Source organism: Terrapene carolina, unplaced genomic scaffold (genome assembly GCF_002925995.2).
Source record: "Terrapene carolina triunguis isolate 2854851 unplaced genomic scaffold, T_m_triunguis-2.0 Scaffold68, whole genome shotgun sequence".
Lineage (NCBI taxonomy): Eukaryota > Metazoa > Chordata > Testudines > Emydidae > Terrapene > Terrapene triunguis.
This window is the reverse complement of record NW_020664419.1, coordinates 6285683-6309749: the sequence shown is the minus strand read 5'-3', so window position 1 is coordinate 6309749 and position 24067 is coordinate 6285683. Positions and strand designations below refer to the sequence as shown.

General features: G+C 44.6%; 1 protein-coding gene across 1 annotated transcript in view; it reads left to right on the top strand.

Annotated features, from left to right (window-relative positions):
- The window catches only part of SFMBT2 (Scm like with four mbt domains 2), a 166129-nt gene extending 142903 nt beyond the window's left edge, over window positions 1–23226 (top strand). The window contains exons 15-20 of the mRNA XM_029910851.1: window positions 25–134; window positions 10518–10693; window positions 13643–13815; window positions 17412–17672; window positions 17829–17957; window positions 20071–23226. Coding sequence (XP_029766711.1) covers window positions 25–134; window positions 10518–10693; window positions 13643–13815; window positions 17412–17672; window positions 17829–17957; window positions 20071–20211 — 990 coding nt within the window. The 3' untranslated portion in view covers window positions 20212–23226. The remainder of the gene's footprint in view (window positions 1–24; window positions 135–10517; window positions 10694–13642; window positions 13816–17411; window positions 17673–17828; window positions 17958–20070) is intronic.
- Window positions 23227–24067: the final 841 nt, after the last annotated feature.

The window sequence follows — 24067 nt, the reverse complement described above, 5'->3', positions numbered from 1 at the left end:
GTGTTTACTTTTGTCTTTCATTAGGTTCTTAGCATGGTAATCAACGCAGCTTACAAACCAGGCAGCGTTCTCCGAGAACTGCAGCTAGTTGAAGACCCGCAGTGGAATTTTCAGGAGGAAACACTCAAGGCAAAGTCAGTATTTCCATGTGTTACCTACTCATTCATTTATTTTCCATTTTGAATAAACGGAGCTGGTTGGAAAAAACAAGGGACATTTTCATGAAATTTTTCATTTAGGGTTTTTTTTCCCCCAATTTTTTTTTTTTTAATTTTTTTACCAGTTCTATAACAGTTTAAACATTGAAACAAAATTTTCTTGAATATTTCGTTTCAGGTTGGTTTGGGGGATTTTTGGGAGCAGGGCAGCGTTTGATAAAAAATGTAATGAAAATTTCCAATTTTGATCCTTTTCAACCAGCTCTTTTGAGAAATAACTTGCAGTGGGAAAACCAGATCTAAGTGTTGATTCAGAAAGTGCTGAGTTTTATGAAATGCTGTTTTGATGTAAACTTTATCTATTCTTAAATGGTACTAATCCAATTTGTGGTCTCATAACATAAAATAAATTTGTTATTTTTAATCTCTAATTTAAGGGCCCTTTAGCAAAGAAAGCCATAACAAGAAGCAATGGTTGGAAGCTAAACCAGACAAATTCTGATTAGAAAGTAGGCACACATTTTTAACAGTAAGTGTGGTAAGCCATTGGAGCAAACTACAAAGGGAAGTAGTGGATTCTCCATGTCTTGAAGTTTTCAAATCAGGACTAGATGCCTTTCTGGAAGATGATGTTTAGCCAAACACATGTTACTGGGCTCAGTAATAACTGGGTGAAATTCTAAGGCCTGTGTTATACAAGAGGACAGACTAGATCAGGGGTGGGCAAACTACAGCCCGCGGGCCACATCTGGCCCGGGGGACCCTCCTGCCCGGCCCCTGAGCTCCTGGCCCGGGAGGCTAGACCCTGGCCCCTCCCGTGTTGTCCCCGCTCCCCTGCAGGCTCAGTTCACTGCGCTGCCGGCGCAATGCTCTGGGCAGCACACCTACAGAGCTGCAGCCTGACCCGGTGCTCTGTGCTGTACGATGGCGTAGCTGGCTCCAGCCGGGCGGCACGGCTGCCTGTCCTGGCGCTCTGGGCGGCGTGGCTGTAGAGGGGGCGGTCAGGGAGAAGGGGTGGTTGGATGAGGCAGGGGTCCCGGGGGGGCAGTCAGGAATGAGAGGAGGGATTGGATGGGGCAGGAGGGGCCGTCAGGGGGCGAGAAGCAGGGGGGGTCAGATAGGGGGCGGGGGCCAGGCCACGCCTGGCTGTTTGGGGAGGCACAGCCTCCCCTAACCAGCCCTCCATACAATTTCGGAAACCTGATGTGGCCCTCAGGCCAAAAAGCTGGCCCGCCCCTGGACTAGATGATGTAATGGACTCTCTTGGCCTTAAAATCTATGCATTCATGCCTGTTTTATATAATAGTAGACAGTTGTTTGTACTCATCTGTTTCTCCCCCATTATAATTGAACACTATCATTCTATGTATTGAAATAGTTGGTTTCTGAAATACAGTGCTATGGTTTGCTATTGTATTGAATCTTTGGTTATACAGATTCCACGGTTAACTATTTCCTACTCAGATTGTGAGGTGCAGAATTTAGGACCCTTTTACTCTAAAGTCGTTGAATTTGTATCATTTGGCCCAAGGAAGAATCAGGGTCAGAAAGGCAAAACTACTCAAAAGTCTTAGCTTTTTGTATTTCATTGTGAATTCAAGAAAGAAGTGGTTTTCTCACACAATTTTACTAAGGGAATAGGACTCTTTTATGGAGCAAAAATGAAACCTATTTCAAACGACGCTTGCGTCACATTGGAAACATGGACATTGGCATTTTTTGTATATTTTCCACTGGAAAACATTCCCATCTCCTGGAAATTTTGCATCAACTGGAGTTTGGCAGATGCAAAATTTCAGATTTTTTTTTTTTTTAATTCAGTAAAAAGAAAGATATAAGCGGTTTGATTTTCATCGGTGCGTCACTCCTGCAGTTCCTCCTGATGTCAGTGGGTGCTGCGAACGCTCAGCACATCTGCAAATCAGGGTATAATTGTCCAGTTTTAGGGTCCAATCCTGTAAACATTTAAGCCTGCAAGAGACTTTGCAGCTGAATGGGTCCATTTGGAATCCAGTGGGATGACTTGCTTGAGCAAAATTACTCCCGTGTATGGGGGGGAAGGATAGCTCAGTGGTTTGAGCATTGGCCTGCTAAACCCAGGGTTGTGAGTTCAATCCTTGAGGGGGCCATTTGGGGATCTGGAGCAAAAATCTATCAGGGATGGTACTTGGTCCTGCTGTGAAGGCAGGGGACTGGACTCAATGACCTTTCAAGGTCCCTTCTAGTCCTACACTTCTGTGATTTCATATAGAAATATGTGCACAATCCGATCCTTAAAACAGGAGTAGTGGGACTTATAAGCCCTTTGAAATTCAGCCAGCAGAGGGTGACATAATCAAACATTTGAGCTGGACTGACATTCCTTCCACAAGAGAGCAGTGGTGTCTTGTACACCCAGCCATACACAAAGTGTATGGAATGCCATGGTCCAGATCCCATAAAAACAGTCAGATTAAAGCCTCAAGAACTTTAAACTAAGGGCCAGTCTACACTACTGCACAACATCAGCTGCTGCAGCGCGTCTGCTGAAGAGCACTCTCCTGTCGGCGTAATTACTCCACCTCAACGAGAGCTGGAAGCTATGTCAGCGGGAGATGCTTTCCTGCTGACCTAGCGCGGCGTGGAGAACACTTTAAGTCGACAAAAACAACAAGGAGTCCGGTGGCACCTTAAAGACTAACAGGTTTATTTGGACATAAGCTTTCATGGGTAAAAAACCCACTTCTTCAGATGCATGAAGTCTTTAAGGTGCCACCGGACTCCTTGTTTTTGTGGATACAGTCTAACACGGCAACCCCCAATACTTGATATTTAAGTCGACGTAACTTGCGTCGCTCCGGGGAGTGGCTTTTCCACACCCCGGAGCGACGCACGTTACAATGACTTAAGCGGTAACGTAGACAAGCCCCAAGACTGATTTGATTTTGGTTTATTCATTTTGAGTTTGCTTGGGCTTCTGCCGATGTTTCTATTGAATCTGGCTGAACAGAATCAAAACCAGACTCGTGAAATCAAAGGCCTCAGAATTCTGAAGGCGACGCACGACACGTCGCATCAGATATGACAGCCCATGCCACTTCTGAATCCTAAAGAGCTGCTCAGAGCGAGAATATGTGTGTTTAAGCCAAGTTTCAAGAACACTGGACCGCAATGGCATCTTCTAGCAGACTGCTAACGATGACAGCTCTGTAGCCAGCTGGAATGTTCGTGCTGTAGTGTGACACGGCCCGTCACCACCTTCCCTCTGATGTTAAGTGACAACTCCTTCGATCTTGACGGTGTTGCTATTTGTCTTGGGGGAGAGGGAGACGAAGGGAGGGATGTGCCTTCCCACCAGCCTGAAAGCTGAAACACTGCCCGCCAGGAATAAATTAGCCCAGCAGCCGGGCAACCTGTATTCAGTTTACTCTGCTGTCAGCAGCGACCATCACGGAATGAATTACAAGAGCCTGGCAATGAAGACGGAGAACTGAGAGGGTCCAAGAGGATGCATGCACACAGCGAGATCACAGTCACCCCCCAGCCCCATCAGTATTCCCTGACAATGGTGTGACGAGCTAGAAATGTCATGCTTGATCCCCTGAGCCCTCCATGCTCAGAATCCCTACCGGGGTCAACGGGAGCTGCTGGTGCTCAGTTGCCCTGATCATCAGGACACTTATTTCAGTGCCTAAATCTGGATTTACGGGCTTGACTTTAGGCACCTAGATTTGAAAGATTGGGCCTTTGAACCTTCCCAGTGCCCTAGTTTCTACACCTGTAAAATAGGGCTAATCATGCTTCAGACCGTGCTTTGAGATCCATGGATGAAAAATGCACAGATATGTGCCTGTCTGGGACTTGTTTAAACTAGAAACTCAAGAATATGACCTGTGGCGAAGCCACACCAGAGAAAAGATGTGCCCTGCCCAGCTCTAGCAGCCAATCGCAGCTGTAGGATTCTGTTAATGTGTCTCTAATCTGAAGCCATTGCTCATTCATACCGCACAACTAGGTTATGCTGAGTTTCAAAGAGGAGGCTATGTTAACAGTCAGCCGGGCACGCTCCACACGTACTCCCGTGCCTTTGGTACGAAGAGCTCTAACATGGAGTCGTGGGGTGAAACTGAGAAAGAGGAAGTGTTTTCTACTCTGGACAGGTTCTTACCTCATGCACAGCACTGAAGTTAGAAGACAATGCTGTACGCCCCACAGCGATTTAGTTCCTGGGTATGGTGCTGCTGCATCGCAAGTGGTTCAAAAGTTTAATTCTCAAGTGACGGTCCTTGCCACAGATAATGCAGGCGTAAGCAGCAGGGCCCGGAGATGAAGCCGGGGCACGATTGACATTTGAGGCCTGCTGCCCTTTGCTTTCCTCTCTCTCAATCACTTCTCTTCAGCCTCTTTGATTCCCAGGTGCAGCGCAGCCCTTCAGTGCAGCCTGTTGCTAGCCCCATCTTCCTAGCTTGTGTCACTGTTGAAAGTTTTCAAGTTCCTCTTACAAACATCCTTGAGCCTGAGCCTAGGTCAGCCTTGGAGCATTGTAGTAGCTGGGTGAATGTCAGGAAGAACTTTTGAGTAACCTGAGCAGAGAGGAAGGATGGTCTTGGGGTTATGCCACTTGGCAGAAATGCAGATGGGCTGAGGTCAATTCCTACCTGTGCTACAGACTTTCTTGGGTGACCTTGGTCAAGTCACTTAGTCTCTCTGTATGTCAGTTCCCCATCTGTAAAATAGCGGTAACAATCCTTCATTTCTCTGTCCCATCTATTTACATTGCCAGCTCTTCAGGTCAGGGACTGTGTTTCACTATGTGCATGGTGGGTGGGTCCTGGTCTCCATTGAGGCGTCTAGATATGATGGTAAGACATAGTAATAATAAACATTTCATCTGTGGAATTGTCCCCTGAGGAATGTAGTAGAAGCCCATTGCATGGTAGATTTAAAGCCAGAGAGGACAAAACGCTACTACATTTACAGTGGGCAACAAACCTGCCCTGGCCCGGGGGTACACTAGACCAGGGGTTCTCAAACTGGGGGTCGGGACCCCTCAAAGCATCACGAGGCTATTACATGGGGGGGGGGTCACGAGCTGTCAGCCTCCACCCTAAACCCCGCTTTGCAGCATTTATAATGGTGTTAAATATATTGGCGTGTTTTTAATTTATAAGGGGGGTCGCACTCAGAGGTTTGCTATGTGAAAGGGGCCGCCAGTACAAATGTTTGAGAACCACTGCACTAGACAGATCGAGTAGATCATATCCGTCTCTAGGTTCCATGCATATCTGAATCGATAAAAAATTTTATTCTAACATTCAATCAACATGGGTTTTTAGAAGAGCAATTCTTAAAATAATTTGCTTTTGTTTAAATAATCTATAATTTTGTCATAATATACTAATTTAGGGCCCAATTGTGGACCACTCACCCTGGTGAACACTTACTTATTGGAAAAGTCCCATTGGTGCTCATGGAGTTACCAACTCAAATCAGTGCTCACCAATGTACGTACGGGTTCTACAATCAGGCCATGAATATTTCAGCAATAATAATGTTATGGTTAAAGATGTATGCAGTGGTGTTGTAGCCGTGTTGGTTCCAGGATATTAAGAGAAAGAAAGTAGGTGAGTTAATAGCTTTTATTGGGTCAACTTCTGTTGGTGAAGGAGACAAGGTTTTGAGCTTAAACAGAGTTCTTCTTCAGCCCTGGGAAACGTACTCCGAGCGTCGCAGCTAAATACAAAGTGGAACAGATTGTTTAGCATAAGGAGTTAAGACGCATGGTAAGATGCCATTCAAGGTGAAGTGGGCAGTAAATATCTCTGTAATTGTAGGACAAAGGAGGGTTCGTCGGTTATAGATTGTTGTAATGAGCCATAAATCTAGTGTCTCTGTTCAGTGCATGATTTTTAGTGTCTAGCAAAGTTATGAATTTAAGCTCCCGGGCTCGTCTTTTGAAAGTGTTGAGCAGGTTTCCTTTGAGGATGAGGACTGAGAGGTCAGATATAGAGTGATTTGTGGAAAATGTTCACTTACGGGCGATAGGATGTCGTTGTCTTTTACCATTTTTCTGCGTGAATTCATTCAGGAGCATGGCGATTGTCTCATTTCACCCACATAGTTACAGCTACTTTTGGTTAAAATGTCTCATGCTCATTGTTAACCCAACGGTGAATATTTTTCAGGGAAGTTTTTGATAACATTTCATTTGGCCATTTTTAAAACGATCCAGGGTGTGTAAAGTGCATATTTGGAAACGGCTTAGGTTGTTAGATAACTTTCAAATTATTAAAGCCAGTTTCAAGCTACACCATCCACGTCTGTGATGTCCCATGTGTGGGTCAGTAGCATTGTTTGGTCATCTGAGGCTGCAGATAGATCAAATGGGACTGGCACAGAAGTGTAACCTCTCTCCATAACCATGATGAGGCCATGTCAGGGGTGCGCCCAGTCTGAATCCCAAGGCCCAGACTGAATCCTGATTATGAGGAGTCTAAGATGTTGGTGGAAGATTAGATACTGCTAGAGTAAGGTCATGGCCACATTTTCATTGATTTTGCCTAGAAAGGGAGGCAGTAATTTGTGAGATCATTGGCATCCAGGATTATTTATTTTTGGAGAATTTGCTAGAAAAAAACCCACATGCTTCAAGGAGTCAGGATCTCGGAGAGAAACATTGAGGGTTTATATCAGTAGCAGTCCCAGTCTGCGTTGGATTTCACCAGCCATGAAGGGCAGGGTCCAGCTCGTATTTAGTGACTCAGGCTATGTCTACACTACCCGCCGGATCGGCGGGTAGCGATCGATCTATCGGGGATCGATTTATCACGTGTAGTGTAGACGCGATAAATCGATCCCCGATCGCTCTCCCGTCAACTGCTGAACTCCAGCTCAGCAAGAGGTGGAAGCAAAATCGACGGGGGAGCCGCGGCGTGCCGCGAGGACGCGAAGTAAGTGATTCTAAGTCGATCGAAGATACGTCGACTTCAGTTACGCTATTCTCGTAGCTGAAGTTGCGTATCTTAGATCGATCCCCCACCCCTCCCAGTGTAGACCAGGCCTCAGATGTTCTTCAGAGCCTCTAGTATTGTATTTGTGAGAGCTGTGGTTTCTCTTAGGGATGGTGAGGGTTGGCCTGGGGTGTTTGTGGTGCGTACTTTGTTCTGCAAGACTCTCCCTCATATACAGTTGATTATTTTTTTCAGTGAGGTAAGCAGTGAGTTCCTTGCTGAGGAAAGGGGCAGGGTCCAAGAACTGTTGAAGGAAATTCAAGTTTGCTAGTCAGTTGACTATTCAAAATAGCCCCAATGACCAGTGGGACTATTGGCTGAATTCTGAAACGGTTAAGTGCTTTGAGGACTGTTGAGAGCTCCCGCTGTTTGAAATATCTATTTAGCACTAGGCTTTTCATGTCTTGGAGGATGCCTTAGCTTGTTTTTCCTAGTAAATTCTCCTATATGGGTCATTACTGTAGGGATCTTTGAAGATTCTTTTTCCTTTGGCTTTAGATGTAAAACATGTAATTAGAAAAGCAAGATTGTTCAACTGGGCTTAGCGCTCCAGTTGATATTGCTGAATTTTAAAGTCTTACAGTGCTCCCAGGTTATTAGTGCAGGATGCTTATTACTTAAAAGTACCTGGCAAAATGAGATTCTTATCATGATGGAAAATAGAATATCAATAACAGTAATATTTTAATGACAGTAATAGAAAAATGGTTTTCTAATTGTAGCCAGCGTAGGTCTTTTCCTGAGGCTGTCAGAGAGTAGTTCAGATTACATTAATGACTTTAGTGTTAAAAGGTTTAAAGAGTGGTATGTATGGAAAATATTAGTAAATCTTGTTTTACAGCTTACAGAGATACTGCCAAGACCAGAATCATGTTTAAAATTATATTCCATACCTTGCATCTGAAGAAGTGAGGTTCTTACCCACGAAAGCTTATGCTCCCAATACTTCTGTTAGTCTTAAAGGTGCCACAGGACCCTCTGTTGCTTTTTACAGATTCAGACTAACACGGCTACCCCTCTGATACTTGATTCCATACCTGTAGCCACTAATAACAACTTGACTCACCGAGACAGATTTAATGATAAAACTCACATTTGTGTTTCCCCATCCATGCTGGTTCTTCATTCTTTGTATCTCACCTGGACAATGAAATGACTGGTCTGCTTTTTTTCCCCTTCTTGTTAGTTCCACCTTTTGCTTTTGCAGGCCCTGTAGTACAATGCTGTCCTCTTTGGGATCACAGCACCACAGGGCGTAGTACACATTTAAGGTTGAGATTCTGCCATTCTTACTCATGTTAAATGGTGCATGTAGGACTTTGAGCTCAAACTGTTTAGTTTGTGAAAAAGAAGATGTGGAGCAGTGGTGTAGCAATAGAAAAAGAAGTGGGTGAAGTAACCTAAACTCCCCATTCGCCCAGTGAGAAGTGGATTAACTCAGTTTATCTGATGTTTACCCTTGACTATGCTACTGATCAAGAGGTAACTTCATTTGAGGAATAGAAGTACCTTCACAAGGAGAAAATACCAGATGCTAAAGGGCTATTTAACCCAGTGGGAAAAGGTACAACAAGAACCAATGGCTGGAAGTTAAATCCAGATATATTCCAATTAAAAATAAGGTACAACTTTTTAACAGGGTTATTAACCATTGGAACAAAGTGCCAAGGGAAGTGGTGGATTCTCCATCACTTGATGTCTTCAAATCACGCCTTTCCGGAAAAGATGCTTTAGCTAAGCACAAGTTATTGCAGCTCAGTGCAGATGTAACTGGATGAAATTCTCTGGCCCGAGTTACACAGAAGATCAGACTAGATGATCTGATCGTCCCTTCTGGCCTTAAAGTCTATGCATCTATGAATTAAAGGTGGAAGAATTTGTCCCCTAGGAAGGACTGGTTTCTGTTGGTGTTATTTCCTATATAATCATTTCTGTTCATATTAGGTTTTGTAGAACCCATTTTAACTATGACGTTCTCTGCTCTCCCGGCAGTCATGCCATCTGTGCAGTGGGACAGTAATGTTCTCTTACCTCTTGGGAGGGGAAAGAGAGCGTTTTTTCCATTTTGTACAGCACGCCTATTGGAGTCTCTCTCGACTCATAAACAATCAGATCATTTGAAAACACATGGGAGTCCTCATGAGAGAGGACCAGATTTTTAAAGGTATTTAGGCACTAACTCCCATTGAATTCAGAGGGAATTAGGTACCTAAAGTACAGTGACTGTAAAGCATTGTATGATTGCTAATTATACCCTAGAACCATTTGCAGTCAGCGTAGTAATGGGCAGTATCATTTGCACCTTGCTGACCCTTGATCACTTGTGGTTTTGTAAAAACAAAGTTCAGATCATTTTTAGTTTTCCGCCTAAGTTGCCATTGAATAAAGGCCTCTGAGCATCACAGACACTGATAACTTGCAATGGTCCTGAGGCTCAGATAGGGATAGCTCTCCCTATTGGGGGGAGGGATAGCTCAGTGGTTTGAGCATTGGCCTGCTAAACCCAGGGTTGTGAGTTCAATTCTTGAGGGGGCCACTTAGGGAGCTGGGGCAAAATCAGTACTTGGTCCTGCTAGTGAAGGCAGGGGGCTGGACTCAATGACCTTTCAGGGTCCCTTCCAGCTCTATGAGATAGGTATATCTCCATACTCATCGTAAAGCACCTCCACATTTCCAGAACAGGATTGTGGTGGTTTCCTAAAGAAGGAAGTTAAGCTTTAACAGTTACTCTCTGAGTTATGGCATAACTTTCAGTCTTAGAGTGACAGGTCATTTAAGCATGCCTCTCCTCACATCTGTCTGGTCATCTCTCCTTTGTTCCACATCCCACTCTCCTTTCTTTGCCCTGGTCCAAGTCTGTCTGGTAGCATCTGCCCTCCTGTTCAAGAGCTCCTGGCCTCAGTGCTGCTGTCACACATGCTGCCTGCGTCCCTTCTCCCATCCATCTTGGCTACAGTATCTTTGCTCTTCTTCAGTTCCAGTCCAGCGAGCTCTTTTTACTTTTCTCTCCTCTGCGCATATTTATAGTACCAAACCACTGCTCTACCATGCATTCGCTCAAGTGCAGGGGTCAGCAACCTTTCAGAAGTCTTCATTTATTTAAGGTTTTGCATGCCAGTAATACATTTTAATGTTTTTAGAAGTAGAAGAACGTGCTCAAAGTAGGACCAACTAAATCCCCAACTGGCCCCCTCAAGGATTGAACTCACAACCCTGGGTTTAGCAGGCCAATGCTCAGACCACTGACCTATCCCTCCCCCCTTGAAGTCAGTGAGAGGAGCATCTATGTAATAGAGGGCAGGACTGGGTTTATAGCATCCCCTGTTCTCACTTCATTAGTTATGTGTGATCTTGCAATATTCTTTCCTAGATACAGAGGGAAAACGTACAGGGCAACAGTCAAGATTGTGCGAACGTCTGATCAAGTGGCAGATTTCTGCAGAAGAGTCTGTGCAAAACTGGAGTGCTGTCCAAATTTGTTTAGCCCTGTGCTGGTTGCCGAAGTCTGCCCTGAGAACTGCTCCATTCATACCAAAACGAAATACAGTGAGTATCAGCTAAAGGATTGCTCTGTCGCTAGAAAGGAATCAGAGCGGTGGGAGGATGTTCATGATATAGTTATAAAAATAAACTTAATTTGATACCTTTCTTTCTTACCTGTAGCATAAGATATTGCAGATAGTAACACTCAGGGCCGGCTCTGGCTTTTTTGCCGCCCCAGGCAAAAAAGCCTCCGGCCGCCCCTCCCCGCCCCCCGCCCCCCGGGGGGGGGGCGGCCAGAGCGCCGGGGGGAGGGCGGCGAGCCCGGCTGTGGCCCCGCTCTCCCCGGCGGCCGGAGCACCGCGCCGCCCCCCTCCAGGTGCCGCCCCAAGCACCAGCTTGGTTGCCTGGTGCCTGGAGCCGGCCCTGGTAACACTAATGCAGCAAGTCCTTTGGGCTGAGCTCTCTGATTGGTGCTCAGCACCCTAGGCCTCCTCTCTCTAGCACAGGGAACTGAGCACTCACCAGGTCACTCTGCACCAAGCCAGACGGACCCACAGTGGGATATGTGCAGGGGAGGTCACAAACCCAGTCCTCCATGGTCTCCATTTTAGAGTCTCCCTCCAACTTCATGCCCCAAGGATCTTTGCTTGGCCTGCCATTGGGTTCGCTTTTTTCCCATGGACTCTTTACGTTTTCTCTGTCTATAAAAGGATGCCAGTTGGAGTATCTAATACAGGGATTGGCAACCTTTGGCCCGCAGCCCGCCAGGGTAAGCCCTGTGGCGGGCCAGGCCTGTTTGTTTACCTGCTGCATCCGCAGGTTCGTCTGATCGCAGCTCTCACTGGCCGCGGTCCGAGGGATGTGCTGGCCACCGCTTCCCACAGCCCCCATTGGCCTGGAGCGGCGAAGCGCGGCCAGTGGGAGCCGCGATCGGCCGAACCTGCAGACGCAGCAGGTAAACAAACCAGCCTGGCCCGGGGGCTTACCCTGGCGGGCTGTGTGCCAAAGGTTGCCGATCCCTGATCTAATATTTTCCAACTCAGGCCACCTGTTACATTAAGGCTACGTGTAAACAACACACCGCTTTTGGCAGAGTGGAGTATATGTACAGCCACAGGCTGCAGTGAAAAACAGGCTGCCTCCACCCTGCAGTGTGTAGCTACCGGTGTCAGCGAAAGGCTCTGCTGGAGAAGCTGCCTTTCCCTATGGAGCAGAAGGGCTCCCGCAGTGGGGAGCTGGAAGCCTTTCCCCACTGCCAGAGCCTTTCCCTGTGGAAGAGAAGGGCTCCAGCAGCAGGCAGCTGCTAGCTTTTCCCTGCTGCCGGAATCTTTTCCCAAGCCGAGGAAGGGCTTCCGCTGCAGCAGTAGGGTGGCCATTCCCAGAATACTGGGCGTTCTGGGAAAGGCGTGGGCCTGCCCCCGCCTGCATGACCCTGTCCCCACCAGCATGACCTCACGTGAGATCACACCACCCGGAAGGGGGCGGCATTTTGAAGAGCGTTCCACCCCACCCTTGCTGGCATGATCTCGCACACATGGTGCAGGTCCAGGTACATACCCACACCCCTCAGGTGTGTCTTTACAGCCTCATCATCTGCACTGCTATTTATACCTGTGCTGCGTGTGCATGTACACGCCACGCTGTCAGAAAAATCCTGCGGTACGCCTCCTGAGAAGATGATTTTGGTTGGTTACCACACTATTTGCCATTCTTTGTTCTTTTAACCTCTGCAGTATCAGGTGTTTACTTTCACTAATATGCACCAACATCCAGTTGGTGGTGATCTTGCATAGGCTGTATTTTGCTTAACTTTTAAAGGAGTAACTTCTTTGGACCACGTTATTCATTGCTAATAAGTCAGATTCTGATCTGTTGCACCACTATAAATCTGGAGTGTGTCTGCCAAAATCTATGGCACTGCCCTGGATTTACGTCTGGGTAGCTGACGCTCCAACTGAGCACTCAAGTGCATCCTTATTCAGGAAGGCTCTCGCTTAAAGTTAAGCACATGCTTATGCTTCCCTGAAGTCAACTTTGCTGAACAGCAATTGACTGCTGAATCAGATCCTGAAGGTAGACTTGGGTTACATCCTCCTCTCACACGAATTTTACACTAGTATAATGTTATTGATTTCAAATGAGTCACTCCTGACTGACAGCACAGTGAGAGGAGAATCAGGCCCTGTGTCTCTATATACAGCTAATATGCAGTTTGGGACTAGTTGTTATATAGAAAAATATTTATTCTTTTAGGACCTGAGCCAAAGCCCACTGAAGTCAACAGAAGTCAGATCTTTGCTGCATTGACTCAACAAATACTTTGGCCATGATATTCAGAAGAGCTGAATGTAGGGTGACCAGATGTCCCGATTTTATAGAGACAGTCCCGATTTTTGGGTCTTTTTCTTATATAGGCTCCTATTACCCCCCACCCCCATCCTGATTTTTCACACTTGCTGTCTGGTCACCCTAGCTGAATGCCGGAAGCTCCCATTGAAACAGATGGCATCTGCAGACTCTCCACACCTTTGAAAGTTGGGCCTGTAATTTTCATGCTATGAACTTCAGATCTGACCCAGCTGGAGCCTCAGCTACCCAGATATAAATCCGGGGCAACGCCATAGATTTTGGCAGATACTCTCTAGATTTATAGTGGTGCAACAGATCAGAATTCTTATTCAGTTCTTATTCAGGCAAAATTCTCAGCCTGTACAGCAAAAGTTTTGCCTAAGTAAGTATTAAGTAAGGACTTCAGGATTTAACCTATAGTGAATAAATATGTATGAATAGATGTCTAAATTATAATAGTTTTGCCCATTTTGTGACAATAGGCCAAGATAGCATCAAGTATTTCATTCTTCCTTGGGATATTGTCTGACAATCAAGATTTCTTTAAAGTTCTCTATGAAAGCTGCTGTGAAGTAGTGGTGTTTTACATTGGATCGATAGCATAAAGCAAGCAAAAGCTTAATTTTCTTTGTGGTTATGTTTTTACTGTATGTTTTGCTCCAGCCTATTATTATGGGAAGAGGAAAAAAATCATTAAGCCTCCAATTGGGGAAAATAACAACATGAAAAGTGGACACATCAAACCAGCAAGACGCAGAAAGAGGCGGAAATCCATTTTTGTGCAGAAGAAAAGGAGGTCGTCAGCTGTCGATTTTAACGCTGTGGGATCTGCAGAGGTACACATTGGGCTGTGCTCATTCGCCATGCTATAGAACGGTGCTCAGCACATGACATTGCTTTTTGGAAATATACATTTTCAATAAGCACCCTAGGGCTGCCCTTCACCTTTGGGAGGAGCTCCCCATAAATATCCTGAAAGCCATTGTCCTCCTTCACATCTCTCCTTGAAGCTCTGCTTTGCTGTGATGCCTACAAAAGTTTGACACTAGTTAAGCAGCTGGCATGCTCATTGTTTCCTTGTGCTCCGTGATCTGTCTGTCCGTATCCATCCGTTGTCTCTTGTCTTCTACTTAGATTGTAAGCTTTTTGGAGCAAGGGCTGTCTTTTTGTTTGTGTTTGTACAGCTCCTAGCACAGTGGGGTCCTGGGCCATGACTAGCGCTCCGAGACAGTACTGCAATACAAATGCTAGATGCGGAAAGGACATTTATAAGTCACACTTGAGTCAGCATGGGTTCCAGTACTCTATTCATTACTTATTGCTTAATATGTTAAGTTCACAGCACTTAAAATTGTTCTAGGTGCTTTACAGAACAAGTGAAAGACGAGACTGTCCCGACTCTACATTCTGTGGCCTCAATCCTACAAAGATGTAGGCCTTGTCTACACACCTGCGTGAACTGGTGCTGTTAAACTGGTCCCATGTGGATACTCTTATTTCTGTTTAAAAGTGACTTATTTTGGTTTAGCTTAAACGTGCGTAGTCAATTTAACCTAAACCCAGATAAAGTACTCTTGAACAGAAATAAGTGTCCACCCAACCTTTGCAACCAGTTTAACTAAGTTTGTCTGAAATAACACCTGAAGTTAAACCAATGCAACAACACGTGTGGACAAGCCCTTATCCACATCCTTAACTTTTCACACATGAGTAGACCATGTGAATCCAATGGCATTATTCATGGGTAAAGTTAAGCACCTGTTAAGGCCTGGTCTAAACTTAAAAGCTTTGCTGACATAGCTATGGTGGTTAGGAGTGTGAAAAAAAATCCCGCTTCTAACCGGCAGAGCTTTGCTGGCAAAACCCCTAGTGTAGACATAGTTATACTGGCAAAAAAGGCCTTTTGCTCATTTCATTCAGGTAACTGTTATAGGCTATGGTAGAACCTGTGAGTTACGAACACCTCAGGAAGGGAGGTTTTTCGTAGCTCTGAAATGTTCGTAACTCTGAACAAATCGTTCTGGTTGTTCTTTCAAAAGTTTACAACTAAACATTGACTTCAAACCGCTTTGAGACTTTACTATGCAGAAGAAAAATGCTGCTTTTAACCATCTTAATTTAAACGAAATAAGCACAGAAACTGTTTCCTTACCTTGTCAAATCTTTGTTTATACTTTCCCTTTATTATTTTTAGTAGTACTGTACTGTATTTGCCTTTTATTTTTTTCTCTCTGCTGCCTGATTGCCCACTTCCAGTTCCAAATGAGGTGTGAGGTTGACCGGTCAGTTTGTAACTCTGGGGTTCGTAACTCTGAGGTTCTACTGGATATCTACAAAAGCATTCTTTTGCCATCTAAGCTGTTTCTCCACTAGGAGGGTTTGCCAGCATAGCTATACCAATATAGTTATAGCTGAAAACCCTTTGAGTGGAGACAAGGAGCAAGTGTTTATGGGACTTGGGCCCAAATCATACACACATCAAAATCAGGTGTGGATCCAAGACACACTGAAGTCAATGGGAGCCTTTACACTATCTCCAATGACCTTTGGATCATACCCTAAGCAAGTGAGATAAATGGAAGATTCTCTGCACCTTGAAGTCTTTAAACCATGATTTGAGGACTTCCATGGCTCAGACACAGGTTTGATACAGGAGTGGGTGGGTGAGATTCTGTGGCCTGTGTTGTGCAGGAGGTCAGACTAGATGATCATAATGGTCCCTTCTGACCTTAAAGTCTATGATTCTATGAAGTGGAACAAAGTGGCGAGGCTGGGTGATGTTTAGGGTTTGTCTACACAGCAAAAGCTGCACACAGGCTAACCTGCCCGAGCGAGCTTAATTCCAGCTAGCATGGGTAACCATAGACCAATGAAGACAGCAAAGCGTGGGCTTCAAAGTGCGCTAGTGAGTCAAGTATGTACTCCGGGTCCATGCCAGGGTTGTACAACGTGCCCTGAGACCCATGTGGCTCCGTCTTCGCCGATATTGTTCCCACGATGGCTGGATTCAATCCCGCTCAGGTAGGCTAGCCCATGCACAGTTTTTGCTGTGTACATTTACCCTTGGAGGGGTAAGATTTGTGTGCCCCTGAATGGTGCAGTTAATAGTCATTATTAACTCAGTTCACGTGTGCAATATGATTTCTGGTAACAGACAAAACCATAAAATGTGAGACAAGACAAACTGGGCAGCCTTAATACTCACTCAAGCCCTTCCAAGTTAATGGGCTTGAATGTTTGCAAATGATGGCAGGATTAAAGTATAATCATCCTTGGTCAAATTCTGATTTCTCATTAAGAAAACCCAAATGTAGGCAAAACAATGCACTGACATTTACTGAAGCTCAAATTCTGAGCAGCATTTCATCTGTTGTGTGCATTTACATATATATGTTCAGTGTCCAGCATTTTTTGTTTATGAGGGACATTGTAGAATTACAAATTTGGAAATACTGTGCTTATCAGAGCCGATGAGGAGCTGGATTTTCTGTTTTGCAGGAAATTCTCCACATTTTAATTGTTTTCCATTCCAAAATGGAATGATAATCAGAACATTTCAATTTCACACTAAATGAAATTCTGAAAAAAAACTCTGTGTTGGATCGATCAAAATGTTTCCTTTTGATAAAATAAAAACATTTCCAATTTTTCACTTTTTAAAAAACTTTTTAACCTCTTTTTTTTTTTTACATAAAAACAATGAATATCATTTGGAAAAGTCATTTTGAAATGAAAAATCTAAATATTCCATTCTGAAAATATGAAAGTGGGACATTTCAACATCATCAAAATGCTTTGTTTCAGTTTTTATTGCCTAAACAAAATTTCATCAAAATTGACACATTTTTCTAAATGTTTCCATTTCAGTGAAAATGGTATTTTCCAGTAAAAAACTTGAAACGAAACATTTTTTGACCAGCTTTAGTGCTTCTTTTTTTAACAGTCAGGGTAATTAATCATTGGAGTAGATTATCAAAGGATGTGGTACATTTTTCCATCACTTTGAGGACTTCAAAAGAAGAATGCTTTAACATCTAATTTGCTTTTTACCTTCTCTCAGCTTGGACAATGAAAACAAAACTAGTCAGTTTCATTTTTTTTTTTAGTCAGTTTCACTTCCCAGTTCTCATGCCTTAACACAAGATTGCAGTGTTAGAGTTGCAAGCACAGCAGAGGAACGTTCACATTGAAACAAAAACCTGTTTTCATTGACATTTAAAAAAAATAGGACTACAAATTCATTTTAATACTAGGTTTTGTAACCGAACCTAAACTTGGGGGCCTAAATGGTATGACACTGTGGCATATATAGGGGTGTAATTCAGCTGAAGTCAGTGGTGTGACTCTGGTTTGACACTAGTGTAAATGAGAGTAGGATGTGACCTCATGTTAATCCCTATGTCATAATGTTTCCGTGACGATCTCGCTCTAGGAAAGCGAAGAGGAGGAGCCAGATGCTATGGAAGATGAGACAGGGAGCGAAGAAACCAGCTCAGAGCTACGTGATGACCAGACTGACACCTCCTCTGCTGAGGTACCTTCAGCCCGACCAAGAAGATCAGTGACGTTACGGAGCAGCACGGAGTCAGACAGACCTGCTCCCATCGAGAGAGCTAGAAGGGGACGCAAAACACAGTCTCTCTCATACCCTGAAGGAGAGAAGTGCACTCAAGTCAAGGAAGTGAGTATATTGGTGGACTACTTTGCTCCCAATTAATGGCAATATTTTTTCCATTGATGTAACCTTCTGTATCAAGTGTTAATCATCTGCAGAGAGTGCCACATGATCTACAGATGAGTCATTCTGGGCACTGTAACCTTTTCTTTACAAGTGTTTTGGCTCTTGCAGGAAATAAAGCAAGAAGAGGAAGAGAAACTCATCCTCGACAGCAATCCATTGGAGTGGACAGTGACTGACGTTGTGAGGTTTATTAAATTGACAGACTGCGCTCCCCTAGCCAAAATATTTCAGGAACAGGTATGCTGCCGCATCTTACCTCTCTCTGGGTGCAGACACTGTAGTAATGGTGTTTATTCACCGCACAGGAAAGTGCAACTGAGCCTTTATGAAAAGGGTGAAGAACAGATCTTCCTTGTTCATTAAGGGTGAAATTCACCCTTGTCAGAGTCAGTAGGAGGCCCACGCATCACTTGCACCCCTAAAATCGGGCTTAGGTGGCACTTAAATGGTATGTAGGATGTCTGATGACACAAGTGTGAATGTCACCCTAGCTACCATAATTAGCTTAAGCACTGGACCAGGACGCAGAAGACCCAGATTCTGAATCCGTGGATGGCTTCGGGCTTGGTCGAAATTGTCTGACTGAAATTAGGCACCAAAATCCATAGGCAGGCTCCTAAAAACGTGTCCTGATTTTAAGATGTTCTTCACGCTTCCAATTAAAGGCAATTAAATCTGCAGGAGCTGAGCACTGCTGTCATCAAGCTAATAGTGCCTTTCAATGGGCCCTAGATAGACAGATAGAAATAGTCACTCCTCCACTAATGAATAACATCCACCGCTATCGAATTCATGCTAAAGGGGGGAATCTCTAGTCAATGATATCTCAAGATATGCTCTAGGAATTATTTTGGGGAGGTTCTCTGCAGGTCAGATTAGATGATCACAATGGTCCCTTCTGCCCTACGAGTCTATGAAATCAGATATTAACCAGACTGGAATGTTGCCAAGACACCAAAGCTAACCCCCTTCCTCTTGCCGAAAGTGCTATGGGATCGATCTTCAACTAATTGCACGTGAGCAATGCTTTGGCTCTACTTATCTGCAAGACAGCCCCTGGGGGCCCCTAGCAATGTGCCTGTTCATTGAGTTGAAATATAAAAATAACATGAGTAGGTGTTTGTGATCAGAAGAGTGCTTACCATGTACATGTATCATCTGTGTTTAGGAGTCCAGAGGATGGTAAATAATCTAGTTGTGGACACAATTAGTTTGTGCTGTTTCTGACCTTTACTGTGTTGTCGACATTGTGAATTTCTTTGACTGCAGTTTGACTCCTTTATTTTCCCCCTGTGATCATATGTTCAGATTCTGCTTGTTGGCTTTTAAATCTGGTCGGTTTTTGTTTTTCTTAAAGACTTGAACTCTTAATTAACCAGCGGAACCAAGGAGGAAACCAGGAGATAATGGTTATAAAATCTATTTCATCTGGGGCACTGAGCAGCTAAGGGAACCAGTGAAGAACAATAGGAATCTTTCACTTGCCGTTCAAAGCCAAACCCCATTGGTTGTGTCTGAAAATGATTGCCATGATGGCGGTTCAGTGGCCTGTGTGAAATGAGTTATTTTATTATTAATTATTATATATATCAGAGAGCCTGGGAGCCCTTCTCATGAACCAGAAGTGGATATGCTAAGAGCTGTACAAACACAGAACAAAAATACAGTCTCTGCCCCAAGGAGTTTACAATCTAAGTATAAGACTAAAGACAACAGGTGGATAAGACAGACCGATGAGGGAATGAGACCATAGTGATCAGCAATCATAAAGAGTGGTATCAGTGCACCAGTGGCCTAAATTGGTTCCCAGTGGCCAGATCAGAATTAGCACTTTTGTTAGTAGCAGGGGAAGCCAAAGACTGCATGCTTTGAACTGCCCTCTACTCCTTAGAGATTTTCCTTCCTGGTCAGGGGCCAACGCAGCATAGAGAGGAAGTATGGCGTTGTGGTTAAGGAATAGGACTCTGAAATTCTGCAGTCAGTTCCCTGCTCTGCCTCACATGTCCTGTCTGACCTAAGGCCTCTCTCTGGGGCCTGCTTCCCCACCTGTACAATGGGGATAGTATTTCCTCTTTCTCATCCACGTCGATTTAGAGTGTAAGCTGTATGGGGCAGGAACTGTCTCTACTGCACTGAGCTCTGTGGGGCTCTGATCTCAGTTGGAACCTCTAGATGTAAGATAAATCCTACATACTAATATGCTGCTGCTGCCGTGTAGCTAGACGCCTTCCTCTCCCAGAATGTCAATCCTGCTTTGACCAGCCCTAAAGCAAAACCGACTGTTCCACGTTTTCAAGTTCTGCGTAGTGGTCTGAACACAGCAACTTCTCGTTCTCTCTTCTTTCCCTAGGACATTGATGGCCAAGCACTCCTGCTACTGACGCTCCCAACCGTGCAAGAATGCATGGAGCTGAAACTTGGCCCCGCCATCAAGTTGTGTCACCAGATCGAGCGAGTAAAAGTTGCTTTCTATGCACAATACGCCAACTGACTCTACTGCTCCTTGCATTTCCTTCTCCTCTCTCTCTTTTTTTTTTATTTTTAACGTTACAGTTCACTTGGGTTTTTCCTCAAAACACGTGGAATTGGAAGCTCGGAGACACCTCCTGTAAAAAAACCAAACGAACAAAAATCCAAGTGGAATGAATATTTCCGTATTTGTAAAGCACACTGAAGTATTGCTGCCGTCTCTTTTTGTGAAACTCTCCAAGAGTGTTATATTGTGGGGGAGCAAGGCCATAATAGAGCAGAAGGTTTTATCTTTTTTTTAAAAAAAGAACAAGCTTTCCTACAAACGGCAAACACATTCCATAGGGAAAACGTTCAAGCATTTATAGCTGATTGTGGTGTCTTGAGGTCAATTGCTGGACATAAACGATCCCTTCGGTGATTCCAAAACACTTCTTTCATATTGAAATGTGAGTGATCGTTGTTCAAGTGACCCATGGCTTCCTGCAACTTTGATCTTAATGATCGATGTGCTTTTTTTTTCTTTTCAGTCTTACAAAGAAGGAGAGATAACAGTGATGCCATAAGGAACATATTATCAAATGATTTTTAAACAGGAAATCCAAACCATGCTCTCTGTTGTACCAGTCACAAATACAATGATCTAAAAGGCGTGCATAGAACCCAGGAACTCTTCCCAAGCCCAGTATAGCTATGTACAGTAAGCTGATTGTCTCTGTGGTTGGATCTGTACAGTACTTCCTTCACTCTTGCCATGGAGCATGCATGAAGTATTTTATACTAAAGCCCATTAAGTTATAGTCACTTAATATTCAAGGTCTGACTTTGAACCCCCCAAAAACAAGGACATTCAGATTTAAGGATGAGGTTTTGGAGCAAATTCTGATTTCATCTTCACCTGCGTACATCTATTGAAGTCAGCTGAGTCACTTGGATTTATGCTGGGGTAAGTGAGATCAGAATTTTGGCCCCAAACCTCAGCGAGGAGGGATGTTGATTTACACCAGCTGAGGATCTGGCCCAACCCATCCTTTTGTGCCTATGTGTATCAAGGTCCAGATTCACCAGTGTACACCAGCTGTTCTGTGCCAATCTGGCCAGTTCAACTGGATGTGGGACTCCTTTGTGTCACTGGAGCGGTGCAAAATAGCTGGAATCTACCAGAGAACCTGGCCCAGCGTGTCCTTGTGACGAGGATAAAGAGTTGTGTGAAACACCTAGGGTTTGGGTCATCGGGGTTCGTGTGACCCTTTTTCCATTTCTCATGTGCTCCTGCCCCCCGTTGGGCCTGCTGTGAATCAGGATTCACTCCATTTGTAAAACTGCCGAAAGCAGGATCAGAATCAGGACCAAGATTGAGGGTTTTTTTCTTTGAGTTTAAGGTTCGAATGAATCTCCCCAAAAAGGCAAAACTCAGCCCAAACCATCACATTTATCCTGGGTTCCGGGGAAGCCACAGAGTTTTACATGGTTTCCTCTGAAGCCACAAACAAGCCATTGTCCTCAAGGCTCAGGGAGCTCTGCCCGAATCTTGGGTTTGTTATGAAAATTTTGCACAGCGCTGTTAGGATATTGTGATGTCAGATCACACTCCGGTGGAGACAGAAATGTAATCTTTGTCTTCATTCTGAAAGCCAGAGCTTTTGCCCTCTTGACCCAGATCTCAAACGTTATCACTTCAACATCGATTTTTGGTTTCAATTCTTTTTGGAGTTTACTTTAAAGCTCTGGTTTACACTGTCTCACTGCAGCTGACTTGGATCTGATTATCCTGAAGACTAGGTATGCTCAGAGAAGCCCACTGACCATTAACTGCCATTGGGTTCAATCATACAAATTCCTTCTTGAGGACTCCTTAAATTCTATGGATTTTTGGTGCAGTGTAATGACTCGGAAACATCCATTACGTGCTGTATCAAAATCTGCTTAGGAGAATGTTTTATGCAAGAACTATTGACTCAGTATAGATTCTATATAGATGGCCCTATATATTCTCAAGGAGTCTTTCTAGTTTGCCTTTTGGTGCCATGATTTCTGCTCTTGATTCATTTCATTCTTCTGGAATTTGGATACAAAGAAATTGCTGCAAATGGGGCTGGATCCTGCCAGACACCTATTGATTTTGATAGACGTTTCATACATGGGGGACTGGCAGAATCAGGCTCAGCTGCTTTGTCCTGCAGATCCTAGTATTAAAGTTTAAATTATCTTTATTTAGAGGACGAGGAGAAAGTGGCTGCTCCTGTGCGGAGGCTTTTTGTTTGATCACTAAATGAATTAACCCTTAATTTGTCCTACAAGTCGTTAGAGATGGGTTTTATAATGGAAATTCTACTGGACATAGAGCAGCGGCCCATGTCACTCTAATCATTTTGATAATTGCTTTATAACGTCCTCATTTTTTTTAAATATCCGCCATCTCTTTTAAAATTTCCTATGATTAAACTCATATAAAGAAAGGGCCCAGATTATATTCTGTGCCTAGTTTGCATAGGGGACAACCAAAAGGGGCAGCAGGGAGCCTATTCCCGCTTCCTGTCTAGCTGAGACTATTCCCCACCCTGGCATAGGTTAGAGCAACCTCAGGGCTGCTCTAACCTGTCAGCCAGCAGTAGTCCCAAGAGACTGTATCTTATCAAAGGAAGGCCAGAGTGCGCACACACACACTTGGGCCAGGCAGGGGGGTATGTGGCACAGGAGCTGAGCATACCTGAGCTGCCCTAGCTAAGGGCTGCCTGATACTAGTGAATTTTCAGCCCCTCATTTGGAAGCTCACCAGAGAACCTGGCCCAGAGAGTTTAATGCATCCGAGCTCCTTGTTACCTACTGCAAGAACTTAGGATCATTCACAGTGCCGATAGAGTGAAAGTCCTCTAACTGTAGCTATTTCTGGGGCAGTGAAATACTCCTGTAAGAATGAATCGGGGTGTGGACGGCTGCATATTTTGCACACAGGATAATGTCCAGTCTTGAAATCCTTAGCTATGTCCAGACGTTGGGTGGCAGCATAGGCACCGACTCCATGGGTGCTCCAGGGCTCAAGCACCCATCGAAAAAAAATAGGGGGTGCTCAGCACCCATAGGACTGGATTAATCTTTTGTGGGCCCCGGCACCTGGACCATGGCCCCGCCCCCCGCTCCATCCGTGCTCTGCCCCAAGGCCCCACCCCCACTCTTCATCTTCCCCCCAAGGCCCTGCCCACTGCTCCGCCCCAAAGCCCCACCCCTTCTCAGCCTTTTCCCCCTCAAGGCCCCACCCCTGCTTGGCCTCTTCCCACCCGAGGCCCGCATGAGGGGGAGTTGGCAGAGAGGAGCACCCACCGGCAAAAACAAAAGTCAGCACGTGTGGGAGGCAGTACTTTGGCTACCGACGTAGTCTCATGAAAGTTACAAAGGGAGCTTTTACTGTTGGTTGTTTCTTTATGGTAATAATCAGTGAGATTTAAATCACATCTATCAAAAAAGCAGAGTTTAATTTTAGCCCATATAAGCTGTATATTTCTGCTCTCCACCTTCAGCTTGTTTTTCTTAACTGTCTTCATTTATTTTCTCGCTTCCTTTTGGAGACAGCTGATAGCTGTGGCCTCCAGTCCTTAGTTATTCTGAAATTACCTTGAATTGGCCTGTGTGGCAAGTGTGTTGTTATACTGACACCTAGAATAGTGAGTGGGAAGATGTCAAACAGATGTACGTAGTCTGTTGTTCTAATTGCCTTTGCAGAGAATTGGAGCTGAATTTCCTATCCAATTTTTTGTATGTAAAAGAGAACCCATTCTGAACACAGTTTAATTGTACAAGGTGCTCGGATTGTCACGTAAAGATTTGAGCAGACATCAGAATTGACGGATGACTCTTTCCGGCATGTAATTCAAGTTCCA